Source organism: Corella eumyota, chromosome 4 (assembly GCF_963082875.1).
Source record: "Corella eumyota chromosome 4, kaCorEumy4.1, whole genome shotgun sequence".
NCBI lineage: Eukaryota > Metazoa > Chordata > Ascidiacea > Phlebobranchia > Corellidae > Corella > Corella eumyota.
The window spans coordinates 9,951,881-9,972,873 of record NC_137493.1 but is presented as its reverse complement, the minus strand read 5'-3'; the positions used below and the strand labels follow the sequence as shown (position 1 = coordinate 9,972,873).

At 29.8% G+C, this 20,993-nt stretch overlaps 2 protein-coding genes and 1 non-coding gene across 8 annotated transcripts; 2 read left to right on the top strand and 1 right to left on the bottom strand.

Annotated features, from left to right (window-relative positions):
- Window positions 1–3,836: 3,836 nt before the first annotated feature.
- LOC145749856 (uncharacterized) lies at window positions 3,837–13,652 on the top strand. Of its 5 annotated transcripts, none has more exons than XM_082565731.1 (20): window positions 3,837–4,087; window positions 4,165–4,279; window positions 5,872–6,036; window positions 6,164–6,300; window positions 6,433–7,108; window positions 7,239–7,364; window positions 8,028–8,166; window positions 8,235–8,443; window positions 8,568–8,657; window positions 8,789–8,993; window positions 9,206–9,385; window positions 9,570–9,679; window positions 9,871–10,048; window positions 10,155–10,242; window positions 10,425–10,721; window positions 10,791–11,050; window positions 11,125–11,339; window positions 11,444–11,595; window positions 11,730–11,879; window positions 11,962–13,652. In XM_082565731.1, the coding sequence occupies exons 1-20, from the start codon at window positions 3,867–3,869 to the stop codon at window positions 12,173–12,175; spliced, it is 3,927 nt and encodes a 1,308-aa protein (XP_082421857.1). In that variant the 5' UTR covers window positions 3,837–3,866; the 3' UTR covers window positions 12,176–13,652. The 5 variants fall into 5 exon arrangements, with proteins under 5 accessions (XP_082421857.1, XP_082421856.1, XP_082421859.1 ...); XM_082565730.1 differs by having other exon boundaries at window positions 9,871–10,063; XM_082565733.1 differs by lacking the exon at window positions 9,206–9,385.
- LOC145749857 (uncharacterized) lies at window positions 11,470–20,148 on the bottom strand. Of its 2 annotated transcripts, XM_082565735.1 has the most exons (26): window positions 20,006–20,148; window positions 19,591–19,754; window positions 19,508–19,532; window positions 19,360–19,431; window positions 19,121–19,240; window positions 18,849–18,968; window positions 18,469–18,588; window positions 18,256–18,372; window positions 18,028–18,150; window positions 17,852–17,963; window positions 17,613–17,754; window positions 17,235–17,456; window positions 16,980–17,115; window positions 16,709–16,889; window positions 16,141–16,250; window positions 15,318–15,456; window positions 15,050–15,137; window positions 14,872–14,976; window positions 14,371–14,564; window positions 14,090–14,285; window positions 13,819–13,974; window positions 13,070–13,244; window positions 12,867–13,000; window positions 12,646–12,765; window positions 12,448–12,550; window positions 11,470–12,384 (listed from the first exon to the last, which is right to left on the bottom strand). In XM_082565735.1, exons 1-26 carry the CDS (start codon window positions 20,067–20,069, stop codon window positions 12,257–12,259), a joined length of 3,366 nt encoding a protein of 1,121 aa, XP_082421861.1. In that variant the 5' UTR covers window positions 20,070–20,148; the 3' UTR covers window positions 11,470–12,256. The 2 variants fall into 2 exon arrangements, with proteins under 2 accessions (XP_082421861.1, XP_082421862.1); XM_082565736.1 differs by lacking the exons at window positions 19,360–19,431; window positions 19,508–19,532; window positions 19,591–19,754; window positions 20,006–20,148 and having other exon boundaries at window positions 17,613–17,734; window positions 19,121–19,141.
- Window positions 15,890–15,962, top strand: Trnav-uac (transfer RNA valine (anticodon UAC)). Its single transcript has one exon. It is a non-coding gene; the product is annotated as a tRNA-Val (tRNA).
- Window positions 20,149–20,993: the final 845 nt, after the last annotated feature.

Sequence of the window (20,993 nt, the reverse complement as noted above, 5' to 3'; positions counted from 1 at the left end):
ACTCAAACCCATAATTAAACAACCACAACAACAATGCTAAATACCAACAATACAACAATTCTCATTAAACAAACAGACAAAACAGAACAATAACAGTTAAGCAAATAGTAGTTTTTTAAAAATATAACTTCAATAATTTAAACAAAATTTGTTTTGACTTATTTTACAGTTACCTAACTGCCAGACTGCCTAAGAGTGTAAGAGTTTAAATTTTGATACGTTTTTTGTTACTGTCAAACTGTCTGGCAAAATGTTATATTATCAAATTGTTTATCTTCAATAAACCAAAGCATGACGTTAAGCTGAAAATAAAAAATATTAAAAAAAGTTTCTAAACACTTCTAAAAAAACAACTCACTGCAAATTTATGTAATACTATCCACCAACGTAGTGACGTAGTCGCCATATTAAACAAATAAGGATATTTTAGCTTATCAGGCAAGTGGTAGTGCGTCATATTACTATAAATATAATAAAAGATACTGTAGCGTGGTGATTACGTTTCTTGTTGGTTACAATTTTATTGTTTGTAATTAGTCTAACCCATTTATTTTTGGGTTTTAATAAGAAAAAAAAACAGAAACCTACTTTGTAAAATAACAGAAATACACCTTTTCTATATTAATTATAAAAAAAGGCTAACTGGCAAACTGGTATAATAACGATTTACATATAAATACAATATACTGTCAATCAGCATCATTAAATATAGATTAATACAATACTAATGCCACATTTAGTACATTCATTTAATGCGTTGTTTTTAATTAATCCTTTTTAAGCTAAATCAGTAAACTGATTTGATTGTACTTAAAATCAGATATAAATAACTAAGCAGCTTTTTCGCGACTTCCTTTATAACCAGATATAATCGCGCCCCAAAAAGATAACTTAATGAATGGTAAAAATGTATGTTCGTATTTTTTAAATAAATCAAAATAATTAACTGCGTCAAGAAAAAAAATTATACTTACAAAAAAGTTAGGCCTAATTAAATATCACTCAAAACTGATTTAAGTTTCGCCTATAACTTTATAATACCATCCCCCAAAAGCCCAAAGAACATGTGAACCAAATATTAGATCGCCACTAAAATTTTTGGACTTTCATACTCTTGCTGCGCAGCATATATTGTACAACTAGTTTGTGCGTCACACTTATTGCGAAGTTGTTTAGAGCTCCAAATGTAACATATTATTAATTCTAAATTTAGTTTATTATTTAGGACACTATTTTACAACTACCTTTACATTGAATCTGGTGCCGAATAACAAACTGGAGGCTTTAATTATTTTAGTTTATTTGAACAAAAACAGATAAATTATCTTTAATAATTTTAATAAATTACTTTTCTTACCACCCTTGCTAGCGTTACCCATTAATAAATCTTTTTAGGTTGGAATAGTTATTTTTATAAAATAAATAAAGTATTCGTAACAGTTACTTTCATTTTAGATTGATCATAAAATCTGTTTCTGTTTCTTTTCATTGCAGTAAAATTCAGTTTTTAAATTACAAAAATGGTTAAGATATTTATCGAAAAATTGTGTTCCTACCGCTACACCACGCTGTCGGTTAACTTGCTTTTTTTGTTTGGTTAAAAGACTTTTTAATAAAAAAGATTAACATAAGAAGGCAAAAAATTTTATTAGTTTACTCAGGATAACTGTAAAATAAAAAAATAAGTTTTCAGGCCAACTTTGTAAAAATTATTATACCATTTACAGGGGAAAAAATGATAGCATGACGTTAAGCGGTATTGGGTTTTTAAATTCTGGTAAAATTATCAGGATATCAAAAACTTAATATTGGGTTAAAATTAATTTTCTCTTGTCTAACCGTTTCTGTCATACGACAACGCCAAAGATTATATAATGTAACACGTGTAGGAAGATAAAAAATACTTTAACTAAAAAGTTGAAGTAAGTTATATGAAAATTACCATTTGTTCGATATTATTTACATAGCCTGTCTAAATCAACTTTTATTTTAAAAAAACATATTAAATTGAAAAAATATAATTTGTTATTTCTTTATTACAATATTCATTATTTGCTTAACATTAAGATGTTGCCCAGGCTTGGTTCTTGCTTGTAAACAAAGAAAAAATATTATTTTTTTACTTTATCCCCTTTTATTTAATGCCAATTTACACTTTTTAGAACTAAAACTAAACATTAATACGTTTTTTACACGATTTAAACCCCGATAAATTATTGAAAAAATGGATCTAAAAGGGTTTATTGTAGGCTATTGTTAACTTAATATTTATAAGTAATTTCAAGAAAATTTGTAAAGTTTTTTTTTAACACTAAAGGAGGTAAAACTCCATAAATCAGCCTAAACAACTTTTATATAATAAGCCTGAAGGATAGTTCTACATTGCATAAGTGTATTTTATTCGTTAAGATAGGCAAAAATAAAGTTTTTAGGTATGTTGCAAGAGTTAACATTTAACTGTTTTAATTTAACCAAATAGACTTATCACCATGCCAAACTGACTTGACTTATTACGTAGCAAAACATAAAATCGAGTTAGTAAAACAAAGCTATTATATGTGGTAATTTCTATTCTGTTACTTCACGCTTAAAAATTGGTATTATTGTATGAAAGGCAAAAAGGGTGAGGTGGCAAAAATAAGAACGCCTTTTAATAAAAATTTAAACCTTTAGAATAACTGTTACAAGCCTTTTAAGATAATCTGTAAACCATAGTTATGTCTATTGCTAAAAACCAAAATGATGTTAAAGACTAGAATTGTTCCTGATGCACAATTACAACCCTATGCATTTGAACCAGTTGGGGAGGCTGAAATTACTAATAGCAGTGATGGGAGTAGTGTTGTTTTACAAGAAACTGAGCATATCCGTTTGTGTATAATTTAAAAGCACTGCCAACTGAATATAAGAGAGTCTAATTTGCAAGGAAATTTTAAACTCGAATTTATTCAAGGACATTGTTTATTTTTTAAAAACCCTTTATTCAATGTAGTTTGTCTTAATAGATTTATAGTCACTAAAGAACCATCCTTGGGGAAGCTTATAAACGTTTTTATAATAGTTTAACTTTTCTAGATAAACTCGTTCAACTTTAAAATAGTTTATGACCGCATTATAACGTATAGCTAACAAATTCGCGTACAGCCCGGTGACGTCATAAAGGGTCTGCCGTCGAAGTTCAAAACATCGAAGGCTTAATACAGACACAAAAATATTTTTACTTATAGTTTTAAACGCAGGGCAGCTCAAAAAAACATATTAGCTGGCCTTATTTTTCTGTTGAATTTCCCTTTTTAAAAAATTAACAATAAAAACAACAACGTTCACCAGTTATTTCAGGTCGGGTATAATAGAACATACACACAGTACTTTTGGTACTCAGTCAAACACTAAAAATACAAGAGTTATCAGTAGGCGTTACCAAAAGCAACTTAACCAATCAAGTGATTACATCACATGCCCGAAAAACGCTACAAGCGGGCACTCTATGCTACCACAAAGAATATTTACGAAATCGTTAACAAGTTTACATAAGCATGGCCTGCAGACCATAATACTTAAAGTATGTTTTAAAACACATCCATGCTTTTATTTTAATGTGTTGTGCTTACAATGACGCGCATATTTTTATAATATTTCTTGTAACTATTTAAAAACACTGCTAATCACTTACGATTTGCCGTTTTCAATTACGTTATTTAATATGACCACAACAAAAGATTTGGTGTAATATTACCAGGTATCATTTGTCCTTACACGTTTTTTTATTTAACTTTAGGCAATATAATATTAAACTCCTTTACAAATCAAATTTAATAATTTTAAATGCTCGAATATAATGTTTAAGCTCATGCTGCATCTTTAAAATGAAAAACTCTAGTCAGGCCGAGTCCTATTGTGTGGATGGAGACATTAAGTTTATCGCAGGTGATATTGTAAAAGCATCGTTTTCATACCTGAAAGCTTATAGACAAAATCCAGGTAAAACAAAAGCTCATATTGAAGGTTTACCTAACGATCAAATTAGAGAAGTAGTTGATGTTTTTGAAGATTGGCTTAAACCAAGACAGGAATCAAAGTATCCTAAGTATGATTTTACTAAAAAAAATTTTAAAGAAAAAATTAAATATTAACTATAAACAATTACTATTTAAAATAACATAGATTGGAGGCCACTCCAGATCAAGTTTGGGCTTTTATTTTCTGTCTGGATCCAGAATCAATTGATAAATGCTTTGCTAGCATTGAGCCGTTGTTACAAAAAGGACGTTACGAACAGGTTTTCTTATAATATATTTCTACGTGTAAAATATTATTTTAAAATTTGTACCTAAAACAAGGTTTTTAAAATTAGAAATAAGTAAAATGAAAAAGGTATTTATAAACAAGAAATAGCAATACGAATTTAAATCAGCGTTTTTTGTTTTATCTTTTATCTAGCTGATAAAAAAATGGTTTGTTAGACCCTCTTAACCTTTTTTTTCTGAGAGACGCTACAAAGGCCATTTTTGTTACAGTAAACATCCTGCATAATTATGTAAAAATTAAAATATTATGCTTTTTCAATGATTTAAAAAAAACTTTCCCTCCGTCGCTAACTTATGACCCCACCTTAATTTAAAACTTACAGTCATGATTATTCTACTTACGTTTTTAATTTTCTAATCAAAATATTATTATTTTGCATGAATAAGGTACATCGCGCAGTCATTCACCCTTATCTCTTTCGACCCAATAAAACCATTTAATCTTTTTTGTTATAAAATGAGACATAAATCCGCAAGGTCTTGTGCGGGGTACAGTTGAGTTAAAAAGGTTTTATTACGTTTTTACAACTTTAATACGCACATTTTTATGCAAATTTATATTGTTTTGATACCAATTATGCTTGTGGACTGATTCGTAGTGTCCCATGCTATGGTCATGGAATGCGGACACTCTTAAAATAACCGCTTAATCTAAGGCATAATAACTAACTGAACGATTGTAACATTTTCGTAACTTAGAATACTGCCCACGTTTACCTTAATATACTACGCGTGCTTTAAGTGTATAAGGTTTAAAATTTAAACGAGTTGCTTTTTTGGTCTTTGCATCAAGCTGTATATTTTTGGCACTCTTAACAGCTTAAAAAGGGGAATGACTTTGTAAATACAGTTGGAGGGTAATGCTTTTTTTTAATTTGCTACAATTCATTTATGCTAAAACTTTTAAGGCTCGTTTTATAACTACTGTAGAAAACTTTGTGCGCGCTTTGGGCTCTAACATTTACTGAGGGCCGTTACTTACTTCTCTTATCTTGGAACTTTTCATATCTTATTGTAAAGCGTTGTCACTGTTTTATTAGGCCATAGTTAACTTTATTGAGTAAATTAGTATTGTTTGTTCGTATAAGAGATAGTTATTTCTATTAGTTATTTTCGATACTATATGCATGTTTAACTTTTTTGATTCTATTTGAATAAGATATTGTTAAATAAGTGTAAATAATAAATACAATTGTAAATTGATTGTGAGCGTGATTAATACTGTTGATTAAAGTGTTTATATTAACGTCATAACGCATGCAATGTCTTTGTTTCCATAATGCATTTTCCCTAACGTTATACTTTATTAATTGTGGTTCTAAAAACCTCGTGATTACTACAAATAAACTTACAAGAATATTAATAATCAAGATATTATGATTATTAGCAAATACAAAAGAAAAAATACATAACACTACGTTCCTTTTAATTAAAACCCCCTTAAAATAAATTACATTTCGGTATTATTTATAATTCACTGTCAAAGCGTAAGATAAATACTTTACGTATTATAAAATATAATTTTTGGGGGTAAAAATGTTTTATTTACAAAATTTTTATGTAGGTAATTAATAGTTGCACTGCCATTCTTCAACAAAACTCGCTTGTTGATATTACATCTTTATTGTTATTTCGTGGTCTCGCCCGCACGCTCTCTACAAGTCAAACACGGGAAGCCATCTCCGATTACCTGCGTGCCTTTCTTAAAAACAAAGATGTCGTTATTAAGGTAAACTTTTGTATTTTGGTTTTTAAATAATCAAAATGTACGCAATGTGTGTTTTATTATTTTTATTTTTCTTATCAAAAAACGTTGCGAATATTGGCCTGTTATTTTAATAAATACTTTTTTAAAGATCGTTCAAGAAAAGCAAAAGGATTTTCTTCCCAATATTCAATCTGCAATGGAGGAATGTGTTTATTCAGAGTGTCCTCAGTCCACTGATATAAAAGCCTATAAACAATGGTTAGCTTTAACGGTGGATTGTTGTAGGTAAAAATACCCTTTAAACTACTAATTTGAGAGCCTAAGAATAACGTTACTACATTTTACAAGTAATTTTGTATTAAAAACGTTAAATGATTAACCTAGTTTTCTAGGGTTAAAAAAAATACTATTTGATAGATTCCTTCTTGCATTTTCAAGTAAAAATTTTAATGTACAAATGACATACGCCGAACGACTTCAAGCAATGCACAAAATTGAACGCGCTATTTCAACATTATCCGAAGTGTTGGAATCGTTACGCCAAGATTTACCAGAAGACCCAGAAAAAATATCTGAAACATTATTACGTAGAGCGTCATGTTTTTTTGCAAAACAACATGTTGACAAAGCTATAGACGACTTAAGAATTGGTTTAATCACAATATCTGAAAGTAAAATCAAAATTGCAAATAGGGAAAATATCAATTGGGCAGCTGAAGTAAACCTTTTGATGGCGGAAAACACTATAGCATTAAAAATTGCCAAAAAGATCTTTGATGGAAAACCGATTGATTTTAGCGAACTTTACCCTATTTTAGCTAACGCAGCATCTAAAATAACACAAGAGAGTCGTTTTAAAACGGTTACTAAGGTTGAACATGTTCGGGCTATGTCGGAATTGTATAGGGCTATGCTTATTATCCAGCCTAACTGTAAAGAGGATTTGTTTAAACTTGCTAATTGCTATGCAAAAATGGGAAAGCATAAACACGCCGTGTCTATCTTTAATAAGTTGTTGTCAGAAGATAATTATGGGTATGAAACAGCTACTTTATCAGCAAGAGCTGCCTGCTACAAAGAACTTGGAAACAAGGTTTATAAATACCTAATCTACTGACGTTAAAAAATGTATCCTGTAGAAATAGTTCAAAATATTTAAAATATAAATCCATAGTTTTAAATGTAAACTAACTTGAAATGATTTAAATTTTGTTTGTTATAAGGAGCTGGCTCTAAAAGATTACGATAACTTACTGCGCCAGAACCCACGAGACGAAATTTTGTTATGCGAACGGGCAATGGTTAACATGTACGATAGCGACATATCGTCGTTGGTGAAAGATTTACTGGTGAATTAAATCTTTTTAAAAAAATATGCTAATATTTATAAGCTTTAAATACACAGAATGCCATACTTTAAGGGATTTTATTTTTCCATGCCAAAGTTTGATTATAAAAAGTGTGCTAAAATTTAAGTTAAGTTATTGCTATCATGATGTACATTTGACTAAAATTCAAATGCTCAATATTGATCCCTCTCCAAACACTACACCAATATATTTCTGCTTATTCTTACTGTTTAAATAGTATTAATATGTACGTAAACTTACTTGACCCCCTTTGTTACTTGACTTTCACAATTGTTGGGTTTGCCACTAAAAAAACGCAAAACGTAAAACTTTGCTAATGTAGTAATAAATAACCAGAAAGCGTTGCGTAGTTGTAGGAACACTTGCTTTACCACATGAGATGGTGGGTTCAATCCTCAATAGACTTATGCTGTAGCGCCCCTAATGCACTGTTAACAGTATGAACTCCTGCTAAGCCAATACTTAATCAGCAGGTATATTATCGGGCAATTAGAATCTATAATATCCCAAACTGCGGGCAAACTCGAGACTGAGTCGGAGTAACTCGTGTTACTCTATGTTTAGGTCGTGCAGTCGACCTTACCATATTGAGGATAAAGATATATAAAAATAGCTTTAAGACTAAAATCAATTTTCGTTTAGGCAGCATACAAAATAAACCCAAAATCTGTTGTTACTCACATTAACAAAGAACCTCTTTTACAACGAACGAAAACTCGACAGATTTTGTTTGAATATGCAAAAACTTTGCTACATGAAGCGTCACTGCCTTCTCGAAAAAGTAAGAGGCAATTTTTTTTACAAACCGTTAATAAGTTTTAATTTTTTTTAATTTGATTACCTTCTTAGTTCCCCGACCTGACGACCCAAACGTAAATGAAATCTTAAGCAAAGAAGATCCTACCACATCGTCTGCCCTAAGCATTTCACATTTGCTTGTACATTTAAACCCGGCAGATCAAAGTTCCCATATACTTATGGCTCATGCTATGTTCCACGCAGGTTGTATAAACGACGCTGAGACGAAATTAAAGAAAATGTTAACTGCTAATTATCAGGTTAACCTATTAAAATTTTAAAAGTCATCTTTATTAATTATACCTGTTAAGTCTTTGAACTTTCGTTGTAAATATTAAAGAAGACTATACCGTACAAATTACCACTCACTACTGTTTTAAACAGGCGGTTGATAATCATGTAATTAAACTACACCTTGGACTAATTAAAATATTTACAACAAGGCTTAAGGATGGAATGGAAACACTTATAGAAGTTGGTCAAATTAATTATTAACTTACAAGTTCTATTTTTGAAATATGTTTGTGTTTCAAATTGTTTAACTATTTTGTTACAAGTAATGTTAGGTTATGCACCGAATAACCCAAATAACTGACATTTAAAAGGTTTTAAAGCAAAAAGGAGAGCAAACGATTTCTTCTTTACTGCGAGATATTCCGATAAGTGAGCGGGCAAGATTATCTGATGATTCTCATCAATACGGGATTGACCAACTTCAAAAAAATAGAGATCAAGCAACCGTACAAAACGCAATCAAATGTTTTACTTTAGCTATTTTGTGCTGTAGAGAAACGGATCTTGTATTAGAAGGTTTTTATACTAAAATTGTTTTAATGGTGTGAATTGAGGTGAATCTATATTATTTTAACGTTGTTCTAGCCCTTTTATCTATTAGTAACATTTTATGTATTTTTTATTTTATAATAACGTTGGTCATTTTTTAAACAAAAACTAACAACACCTTTTAGAATTAAAAATAAGTTATTTTCATATTTTCGTTTTCTTTCTTTGCTATTTCGTAGAGTCTCCTCCTCCGGTATGGCTTCTTCTTACCGATTCAAAATGCTTAGTGGGAATTTCGCGAAAAGATACCAACAAAATGACACATTCAGCTTGGTCGTTAGCCTCTGTTACCTTAAAAATTTCGAAAATTAACACTTCTGAGCTCAAAATAACGTTTCCACTTCAAAATTTAGGCCGACGTAAGCCTATCGCTATATTTTTAATTGCTTTGTACCTAAATGCATGGTTTTATTTGCATGACGTTTGTTTTTTTGCAGTTGTGTTTTTTTCTCTTTTCTGTTTTTTTAATAAAATAGTATTTAATATTACAATGTATAAAATTATCTCTTTACTATTGATTTATAAGTATGCTTTTCTATTTAGGATTAAATGGGGGTACTGGAGTATACAGGTCTTATTTGGCAAGAGCTGAATGCATGGCTCATTTAGGCGACCAAAGAAAGGCTATTTTGGATTTCTCTGCCGCTATTGAAGTAAAAATTATAAATTAATTTATAAATACTCAATGCATGGTTAAACACCTTAATTTATCTCTATTAAAAATTTTACTCAAAAGTACAATTTATTCAAATTTAAAGTGCGAGTCCTTTAATTTTGAAAGCAAAAAATATAAAAATAAAAAGTACAAAGTCCATTAAATGTTATAAATTACATTTGTGCACAGGTAAATCCCCTTTGCGTTGAAGGATTGTGTGGTAGATCTTTTATGCGCTTGGCTCTTGGTGACGAAACAGAGTGCATAAATGACGTCACAACAGCTAGTGAATTAGATATGTACACCGTAGTTACACATATACACGCTTTGCCTGACGAAGCCAAGAGGCTAATGCTCTTTTGGCTTGGTAATTTACTAACTTGTACGCTTATATTTACTTTACCGTTTACTGTTTGTTTACAAAAAGTTGAGGATAAGTTTAAAATACAATAAAACTATTTAAAAAAATTCAGATCACAGAGTTGTAGCGTTACTACTTAATTATGGCTACCGTGGTAACTTGGAACGCATAGACACAGGAGGATCGGCATCTACAATAAGGTAAACCAAATTTTAATACTTCTTTTTATATAAACTAAATATAGGTTGCATAGATCGTAATAGTTCGTGTTTTTCTACAGCCACTTAGAAGTATGTGGGCGCAAAACATTTAACAAATATCACATTTACGCAAGTAAAATAATATAAAAAGTGGAAATAAAAACCTACATCATTTTTTTAAGTGTAATGGACGAAACCGCTTTAAAACCAGACACTGGTGAAATAAGCTCTTCGTCGCTTTCTTCTATAAATCCTCTTTCCTCAAATTCTTTACAAACATATGCAGAAGAACTTACTAACGGGCAACAAACTACAAAAAATGTGAAGTTAACTGATAAAGATTTTGTTATTTCCAATGTAAATGCGGTTGCTTTAGTGCAACACCAACTAAACCCAGATAATAGCGCTACAAGTTTAACCGTCAATACAAATGTCAATAATGAAGGTAGCAAAACACAAATTGACGAAGAACTATTAAGGCAAGATCAAATACAATTATATTGAAATATTTTTAAATCTGCCTTTTTATGTTTTGGTTATTTTTACAGACCTGGCACAAACTCCGATGAATTGAAGGAGTCCGTAACTTCGCTGAATTCTCAATACTCGGCAAGATTAGAACCCAAACAGAGCAGAGGTTCTGTAACATCTACCATGACGTCATATTCCAATTGTAACGACCCTATCAGTTCAATGGATAAACTAGAAATTCTTCAAAAAGCATTACTTCTTGGTAAACTATTGATAAGCGTAGAACCGAGTAACTCTACCTGGCAAGGAATGTACGCCGACATTCTCATTGTAAAAGGTAAGCAAAACATAAAAAATTAGGTTAAAAATTAAAGTTTTTTTGTTGCTTATTTTATAAATTTTATGTATAAGGCGATTACGACGAAGCACTGCTGCATTTACAAGTAGTTATGGACATGAATCCCAGCGATGTTACGGCTATTGCAAGAGCGGGTCTTATAAATGTTAAGATGAATCGATATATTTCATCTTGTAGGCTACTTAGTAGCCTGTGCACAACAGACCGAGGAGGATTGGTTTATGTTCTAAAGGCAATAGATTCGTCTCGAAAAAGAAAATTAGCCGAGGTCTATTTTTAATGATTTTGTTGAATTTTGTATTTCAACTTCTTTCAAAAATAACTTATCACGTTTTAAAAAATAAACAATAGTTCATAAACAATTTTTTGTAGGAATCACTTAAACATGCAGAGTCGTTTATTCACGAAAGTAAACACATGGAAGCGCGTGATTATTATACTTTGAGTCTTATGGCTGATTCATACATGAGAATTGACAAACTGCGAAAGCGAGCACGATGTTTAACTCGTTTAGGTGAACCCAGGTAAGAAACATGACTTAAAAGCAATAATTTTTAGCCACAGGTAATCTAATAAAACAATACTAGAATGTTAACTATTAAAAAAAATAATTTTAATCAAAATATAATAACATTTAAATAATACATTTGTATGTTAGTAAAGCTTTAGTGGATATGAATGAAGTAATCAAAGAAAATAAAAAGGATTGTCATTTTAATGATTATTGTACACGTGGTGCCATATACTTGCTGGTAAGCAAAGAATCTGAGGCTTGCAGAGATTACATGAAAGCGATTGAACTGGATAGGTACAAACAAAGTCAAAATTTAATGTATATATTCAAAAAAAGTACAATTAACACATTATTAAACAAAAACACTTTTTTTAAGAAATCAAGCAATAGCAGGAATCCATGTCAAGCCTGGAAGAGGTACATTGTGTCGCGTGTTTTATCGCGAAGCGTTTGAAGCATTTAGTAAAAAAAAGTATCAAGCCTGTCACGATATATGCGAGGCTGCGCTTTTAATTGACGATAATAACATCAATATGAGGAAGTTAAGAGCCCGTGCAAAACGAGAAATAACTAAATGTACAATTCAGTGAAACATTAAGTTTCTTAAAAGATTAATACAAAACATTTAATTCATACTTTCCTTGGGTCATAGACGTGCAACTAAATCTTTACTATACAACTGTTTGTTGAGGTACACTGTAAAAGTTTACCCCAACATAATCACGTGATTGATAAAAATGTACCTTTTTATCATTTACCATGACTTTTCTTATACTACCCTCGTAACTAGACAATGAACCTAAAAAAAACTTTTGCATTAAAAAAAAGTTTTAAGTTTTAAACAAATGTGTTTTTTCCTTACCATTTGGCAAGCCTCCAAAATATAAAGAAGAATCTCCATTTAGCAAAACTGCACTGCCTTTGCGATTTTCTTGGGATTTTTGACCATTAACGTACAAATGAATCTAGTATATATTTATTTGAATTACTATAATTTTCAAAATAAATAAACCGAAAACAAATTTAATTAAAATAAATAATTATTTGTTATTAATTATACCTTTCCCTTGCCTAATTTACAATAAATTGTAAACCATAAGCCATCGCAAAGTACACCACTTTCTTTGTGATATCGTGCCCACTGTACTAATTCTCCTCCAACCCTTACCTCGGCAAGTAGCTGCCGATTTTGTAAAACATTATGCGTGAATATAAAAAGGTATTTTTAAGAATTGCCTTAAAGCTTAAAACAAATTGTTATGTAAAATTTCATTTACTTACATCACCATTTTGTAATTCCAATTTAAAAAAAGCGGTATTTGATCCATTAACAAATATTATTAAACCGTCAGATGTCATCGTTTGTATATGTATTCGAAATTTAAAATCATGTGACTGCCTGTATTGTGAAGCGTCTGTGTATAACATGTCAACATTTCAAAAAACTTAAATAGAACTAATAATAAATAAAAAAAAATAATTACCTAATTTTAAATACCCATTTCCAGTAAAATAACAAACACTTTCTTCTGCCTTGTTCGCCTGTTTAACGTGTGCAAAACAGCCTTTATTTAAATGCGAAGAATTCGTCCACGAAAGTTTATTACCGTTAACTGAAACTTTTTTCATACATCCGACGTAGTTTGCATCAGGAATATTCTGCCGTAGATAATAACATATCATTTGTTAATTTTCGTGACCATCTTGTATTAACTAACTTAAATTTTATATTATCCAAAAAATACGATTTAATGTAATCTTGCATGTAGTTGCTGGTACTAAATTTGTATTGTTATTTTTATATCGTGTAATATTAGATATCTCGGATTTTTTTTTTCTATTTCCTTTTTATAATTAAGACCTAATGACTTATAAATGAAAGTTTGAAATATGTTTTGGGTAAAATTCATATCATGTAATTTTTTCACCTTTATTCATAAGAGTATCATACTGGTTTCGATATAGTTATTTGCGTTAGTTTTGTATATTTAAACTTAGTATTCTTAATATAAACCTTTGATTAAGGTTTTTACTTAAAGTTGGTTTTATTTTTCCATATGATGTTAATACGTGTAGATATTATTATGTTTTATAATTTATTTAAATAAGGTATTCGTTCACCTTCCATTTCTGTGTTATAAAAAAATTAGGCATTAAAGTTTTTCTAGTAATTTTGAGGACCTATAAAATCAACAAAACATCTTAAACATTATTTCTAAAACGATACACTAACCAGTATTGGAAGCATTGTGTGATTGTTAGGCAATCCTCCAAAGTAAATAAGTGTTTGTTTTCGAAAACGTGCAGACGACCCGGAAAATAAATTAGTGGCTACCTTTGCTCCATTTACGAAAAGTTTAACCTTATTTCCGGACTTTCGAAACCTAATCTAATGATGTAAAATAATACAATGTTTAAAACCAGAACAACTTTTCCTAATAATTCTAAAAATTAACACTATATTGCTTATTTTAAATTATATTCTATTACGTGTTTAAGCCCACCGAATACCATTCTCCGTCAGCTACAAATACAGGTGGTTTTGGAATTAAAGAGCTTTGGTCCAAACCTCTACTATATCCTGCTTGAACATAGCCGTTAATTGTAATAATATAAATATATCGGTGCGAAAATTGGTCACCCAAACCAATTAAAGTTCCATTTTTCTTGAATGTTCTTATTTGGCAGGATATGATAATTCTTTAACAAAATTTTACTTCAGTTAGCTTGAAACAATATTCTTAGAATTAATTTAAAATAAATAAATAAATAAAAATATAAATGCCTTTTTTGGAGTGTCTTCAAAATTGTCATTGTTGCAAAATCGTTGATACGTGTTCCAAATTGCAGACTATTTTTAAGAATTGGTTTGTTATCAGGAGTACATTCAGTTAGCTTTGTACATTTACCTTTGTCCTCATTTAGCACATAACCATTACTACAACTACACTGGTAGGAACCAACAACATTAAAGCATTCCTTTAAAAGTAATTGCTGTTCAAACTCAATGATTATTTTAATCCCAAAAAATAATTATTTTAAATCAAAATAATTTACATTTCAAACGGTTAATCGAAATGTGAATACTTCATAACAATCTTAAAGTGTAAAGACGTTATCACAAGGTTTAATGTTTGATGAACAAACCAAAATATATTATATTTCCCGTTCATTTAAAATTTTATATTGTCATTAAGCAACAAACAAGTATTAAGTTATAGCAACTATTTTTTTCAAAAAATTCGAAAGAATTTATTAGAAAAAAAGAATAAATTAAAAAGCCCACCTGGTCACAATAACGATCTGGTAAATTGCATTCATCTACGTCAATGCACGTGATCCCATCGTTTTGCAGTTCATATCCTGGTTTGCATGTGCATATAAACGAGCCCTTAGTAAAAAAATAGAAGTAGTATCCCCTTTTTATTATAACTAAAAAAAAGTATGCAAAATAGGCAAAAAACCTCAGTATTGGAGCAATTGTGTTGACAGGTGTTAAACAGACATTCATTTAAATCTGTGCAGATTCCATCTTGCATTATATAATTCTCCCTAAGCATATTAAAACTATTATGAAAGACGAATTTAATAAATTTAATCGCAAAACTTTTTTTTTTTTTTTAAATTTTTACTATTGATGTAGTTCCTATAGTTAAGAACACTAACATTAACTTTAGTTTACAAAAATAAGGAAATTGTGTTTTTAAACAGAAATAGGATTTCACTACTAACCAACACGAGCATTCAAACGAACCAACTGTGTTAGAACAATTTTGTGAACATACATTATGGTTATTTTCACATTCATTTATATCAGTGCAAACACCGTCATTTAAAATGTATCCGCTTGAACATAAGCACAAAAATGAGCCTGCCATAAATTATAATTGAAGTCAAAATAGGTATTTGGAATATTTTAAAGTTAATAATAACATTAGTTTCAGTTTTGATTAAAATAATCTTAAAAACAATGAAAAAGTTAAAAAACAATAATATAATATTTGGTAATGGTGCGATGTTTGGACGTGTTTAAACTATTTTAAACGTGTTCTACTTTGAGAATAATCTTATCTAAGCTTTTTTTAGCAAAGCTTCTACCCGACAATAAATAATATATTACCACTAAACCTATTTTAACTTGGCAAAAAAGATCTTATAACCTTTATAAATATGCAGAGAAGGTCAGTTATTTATGCTATCTATAATTTTCTTTGATCAGTAAGTGGAGATATTTATGTTTACTGTCCCAAACTTTTAAATATGTTCTTTCCTTTTCAACGCGTTTAAGCGTCGATTTACAGCGAAGTTCCGTAGTGTAGTGGTTATCACGTCTGCTTTACACGCAGAAGGTCATGGGTTCGAGCCCCATCGGAACTATGCTTTTTTTTTCACTTAAATTTTAATTATATATTCATATGAAACATTTATCAGTTAACCAAATTCGTGAAACTTTAGAATTGTTACAATTTTCTTTTTACTAAATTGCATGTCACTAGAAGAGATAGTTAAATGTTAACCAGAATGTCTCAACAATAAACATCATAACATATTATACCTGGAGTATTTTTACATAGATTTTCACAACCTCCATTTTTAAACAAACACTCATCAACGTCACGAGAACAAGAGTCCCCTTCGTAGCCTAAATTACAGCTGCAGCGAAAGCTAAAAAACGCAGTTTTATATTAAACTGATATATTAAATTATTTAAAATTTAATAATTAGAATATAAAAAATTCAAATATAGATTAGTTCGTTAATCGTTTGCAACAATAATCTTACGTTTAATAACGTTATTAAATGTAATCATAATCATAATACAAAACATTGCTTAGAACAGTGATCAGTGTAAGGGTCAAAACACTTTCTACACTACATGAGGCCCTGGATTTGATCCCCAGTGATCCCATATGCTGTAGCGCCCTTGAGTTAGGCGATATAAACAGTAGAAACTCCTGCTGAGCCAGCACCTAATCAGCAACGTAATTTTCTGACAATTATAATCTATAATATCCAAAACTGCCACAGGCAACTCGAGACTTGGTCGAAAGAACTGATGTTATCGCGCATTGGACCTTCCCACATCGAGGATAAAGATATATACAAAAAACAAAACATCGTACCTTTCGTCATCGTAATCGAAATTGCATTCACCATTTTCACCACACGGTGAAAATGAACAAGGGTCACTCTCTTTCTCGCATAAAGCCCCAGTATAACCATAAAAACATGTACAGGTAAAATTATTGACACCGTCCTTACATCTTCCATTTACACATGGATTACTGCTACATTCTTGGATATCTAGATGTATAGCAATAAAATGTTGGTTATTGTTAGTTATAATTCACAACTAAGTGCGAAAGATTGCATTTGTATAGAAATTTAGCTTACCAAAGCACCTTCTTCCAACTAACTCAAAACCTATATCACACGAACATATATACGTTCCTGCTGAATTAACGCATTTATGCTCACACCCTCCATTATTAACTGCACATTCATCGACGTCAACACATTCATTTGAACTCTATAAGTATATTTTTTTAATCGAAGTAGATATAGTATCCTAAACAGATTTCTTATTTTAATAACTCGGTAAAGGTTGAGATATAGATAACATATTTACCAATTATTTATGTTACACACCTCATTTAAGAAAAAGCCACGATTGCAAAAACACTCATAGCCACCCTTAGTATTTTTACACTTCTGATTGCAAGGTTTGTATTTAATACATTCGTTAATGTCCCTACACGTTTTTTTATCATAATTTAAACTGTATCCATCGGGACATAGACACTGAAAAGAGCCTGGGGCATTCACGCAAGTGTATTCGCACCCATGTTCGCCAGCACATTCGTCTCTATCCTTAAAATAAGAACAACGTTTTATTTAAAATTTTTATCAACAACATTATTTTCTATTAATGCATTTTTTGTTGAGGCGTTTATAAAAAAACATTAGGTTTCAAAAAATGTTGTAAAGTCAAAATTTAAGTTAAAAACAAAAAAAATAATTCTTTACTTTACAAAACTGTTTTCCATCTACGGTTATATCGTCATATCCCGAATAACAAATACAAGAGAATCCACCTGCATGATTTAAACACTTTCCACTACAGCCGCCATTTTCTACTGTACACTCATCTATATCGTTACAATATCGGCTACGATAAACAATTTAATAATTTTAATGCTGTTGCCAAAATGATAAGTAAAAAGAGTAATTGTACCATTATATAGACAAGTATTATGTAAAACTACCTGTACAATTTGTCAAGAATATATCCGTCATCACATTCGCAATAGAAACCCCCGGGTGTGTTAATACATTTAAATTCACAACCATGCGAAGTCTTGGAGCATTCGTCAATATCTGAGTTTTAAGTTCATTGTTATTTATTTTTAACTTAACATATCAATTAATGCAGTCTACTTGCCAATACAATGTCGTCTGTGATCATGATCAAGCAAATAACCAGACAAACACGCGCATTCAAATCCAGATGCAGTATTTGTGCAATTGTGATCACATGGAGAATCAACTGCACATACGTCGTATACTAAGAAAGTAAAGTTAGCCAAAAAATATTCTTTGCGCCTGACTTTATTGTAAGATTTGTAGCAACCAACGGTTAAATAAATAGTTTAAATAAATTAATTCTTACCTTTCTGACAAAATTCACCGATAAAGCCTGCGTTACAAATACATTCATATGTATGGTTATCATCTGGCTGACAAACTCCCCTTTCGTTACAAGTATGCAAGCGACAATCTTTAATTTCTGTCAAATTTTTTAAAAAAAGTTTTAGGTTTTACTTTTTTAGTATTTTTCTTTTGCAACTACAAATCAAACAAAAATTCTTAGGCAAAAACAAACCTTCGCGTAGTTCACACAGCTTTCCATAGTATAGATCATCACATATACATTTAAATCCCCCTGTCTCATCTTTACAACTACCATGGTTTCCACAAGGACCTGATAGGCATTCATTTATCTCTATAATTAATCATTTTTTTATAATTTACTTTAAAAACTCAATTATTTAATAAATAATAAATACCACTCTTAAAAAAGAACAATAACGTAGTTATAGTTGTTGTTTGACTTTATTACATAAATTAAACAAAAATTAAAATAAATATTTTTGTAATATAATTATTTATTGGTTTATTAGTTGTTACATTACAAAAACATAAAAGTGCAACACAAATAAATTATTTTCTTTGATCTAACAACAGTTGAACTACATACATTACCTTCATCGCACATAACTCCGTTATACCCAGGTTTACACTCACATTTATACCTTAACCCCACTGTGACACATCTTACTGTTCCAGTGAAATTGCAATTGTGCTTTATACATGGGTCGATCACTAAAATAACATAAACATTATATTAATATATGTATATTTTTTTAGATGCTACTTTAAAATTAAAAATTGTAATTTGATTACATATCACATTAACCCAGAAGTTTACTTATTTTATTTCATATTACAATAAAATCATTTTTAACATTAATTACCCTTTTCGCATTTTTTTCCTGAATATCCGGATTTGCATATGCACTTATAACCTCGAATAAGACTCTCGCATCTTATAAAGTTACCTTTAACACATTGAGGGTTCGTACATTGATCGGTACCTGCATTAATTTGATTTTACCATGTCAAATGAATCTTGTTTCTTAAACAGGTAATTTAAGTGCATTTTTTAAAGCAAGGTAATTTAAATAACTTAAAAAATTGTAAACTTTGTTTATACTTTGCACGCATAACACAAGTTCGTCTTTGCTTAACGCCGTTCTACCACTTGTATATTTTCCACTTTTGCAATCTAAAAAACTTGTTTTTGTTAAATTTAATACTACAAATTTAGTATTTAAGTAAGTTTTATACACTTTTAAACGTACCTGTCATTTTTTTCCACAGGCTATTCTAAAAGAAAAATGTACAGTTGATAACAATATTGAAGATAAACTAAAAAAAAACTTACCCCAACATTATCGTTATCCGAAACTTCCCGAGCTTCTTCCCGAGAGCATGTTTCTTCAAAACATTCTCTTTCAAGGTTTCCCGCCAAGATCTCCTCAAAGACGTTTTCTTTATTGCTACGCTTTAAACGTAGAAATGTTGAGGCTTCTTTTTTCGATGTAAACACTATAAAAATAAAAAAATAGCTTAAATTAAAAAATACTACAAAGGTTTAGAGTGATTGTACCACTAAATAATTAATTTTATTTTTATTTAAAATATTTACTTTTTAATTAAAAAAGCTTACTTATTGTGTGACTTTTATATAAAAAATATTGCAAATGTAATTAAAATACTTTGTTTAGGTAATATTTCATGTTTTTTATATTTTAAAAACATGAACAACATAAACGCATATAATGTCAACAGTTACTTACCACAAAAACAGCAAATTGGAAACAAAACCAACACTAAAGTTTTTATTTTCCAGTTTAAAATCATTTTGTTTTTACTAATGACACATTAAATAAACGAAATCAAGCTAAATTTTCTAAATATACTCCGATCTTATTACTGGGTCACTTCTTTTGCCTAACCGTGAAAAAAATTTTAAACCAAACTATTCGAAAATACTAAACTTAGTGCCCTACTAAATGTTATTAACAGTTTGCCTAAAAGGAATTTGGAATTACAACAAAATCATGCGCGATAATCATTAGAGCGAAACAGAGAACGGTTTTTGTTTAAACCTAAAAAATAGGCCAATACCAGAAACGGTAGTATCACATATCTTTCCAAGCGTAAAAACTAAAAATTAAATATTTATTTAAGATTGTAGAAATGTTACGCTTTGGTTTGCCATTTTTATTTTTTTTAATTTAAAAACGTCCTATTCTCTTCTGAAATAAAAAACGATGACATATGAGCAAATCAGTGTAGCGTACAAACTAATTAGAATCAATGCCAGATTGAATAGAATACCCCACGAGGAATTGCACGAAATTACTTTCTTTGTCATTCGAATTTTTTTTAAACCGCCCAAACTTTCTTTTAGAAAGTGTAAAAAGTTGAAACAACAAAAGTGTTTGAGTTTTTAAATAAATACATTTTTGCGGACACTTATATATGTTTTATTTAAATTAAAACTAGTAACCAGAGTAGATTTAAGCTCGCAATATTTGTTGTACATTTATTGAAAAAGCAAACATAAAACATTAATTTAAGTTTTTTGTCGCAGACTAGTTAAAAAAATTGTTGCATAAAATTTAAAATTTACCAGAAATAATTAGAATAAAAAGGATATAAAAATATTTTAGAAATCAATCGAAATAAACAGGCAATATTTAAGTGTTTGTTTTTTTAAGAAAAAGTTAATTACTGAGGAATAGCAGAAATTATCACTAACAAAATATATTATATATTTTT

Excerpts from the sequence above, each read along its gene's own strand:
- LOC145749856 (XM_082565730.1), top strand. The coding sequence starts at position 3,867 with ATGAAAAACTCTAGTCAGGCCGAGTCCTATTGTGTGGATGGAGACATT. Across the intron at positions 9,386-9,569 it reads ACTTCAAAATTTAGGCCGAC|GATTAAATGGGGGTACTGGA; the intron begins GTAAGCCTATCG and ends TTTTCTATTTAG. Across the intron at positions 11,880-11,961 it reads AAAGCGATTGAACTGGATAG|AAATCAAGCAATAGCAGGAA; the intron begins GTACAAACAAAG and ends ACTTTTTTTAAG.
- LOC145749857 (XM_082565735.1), bottom strand. The coding sequence starts at position 20,069 with ATGATTTTAAACTGGAAAATAAAAACTTTAGTGTTGGTTTTGTTTCCA. Across the intron at positions 17,457-17,612 it reads ATGGAAAACAGTTTTGTAAA|GATAGAGACGAATGTGCTGG; the intron begins GTAAAGAATTAT and ends TCTTATTTTAAG. Across the intron at positions 17,116-17,234 it reads GTGGCTTTTTCTTAAATGAG|AGTTCAAATGAATGTGTTGA; the intron begins GTGTGTAACATA and ends ATATACTTATAG.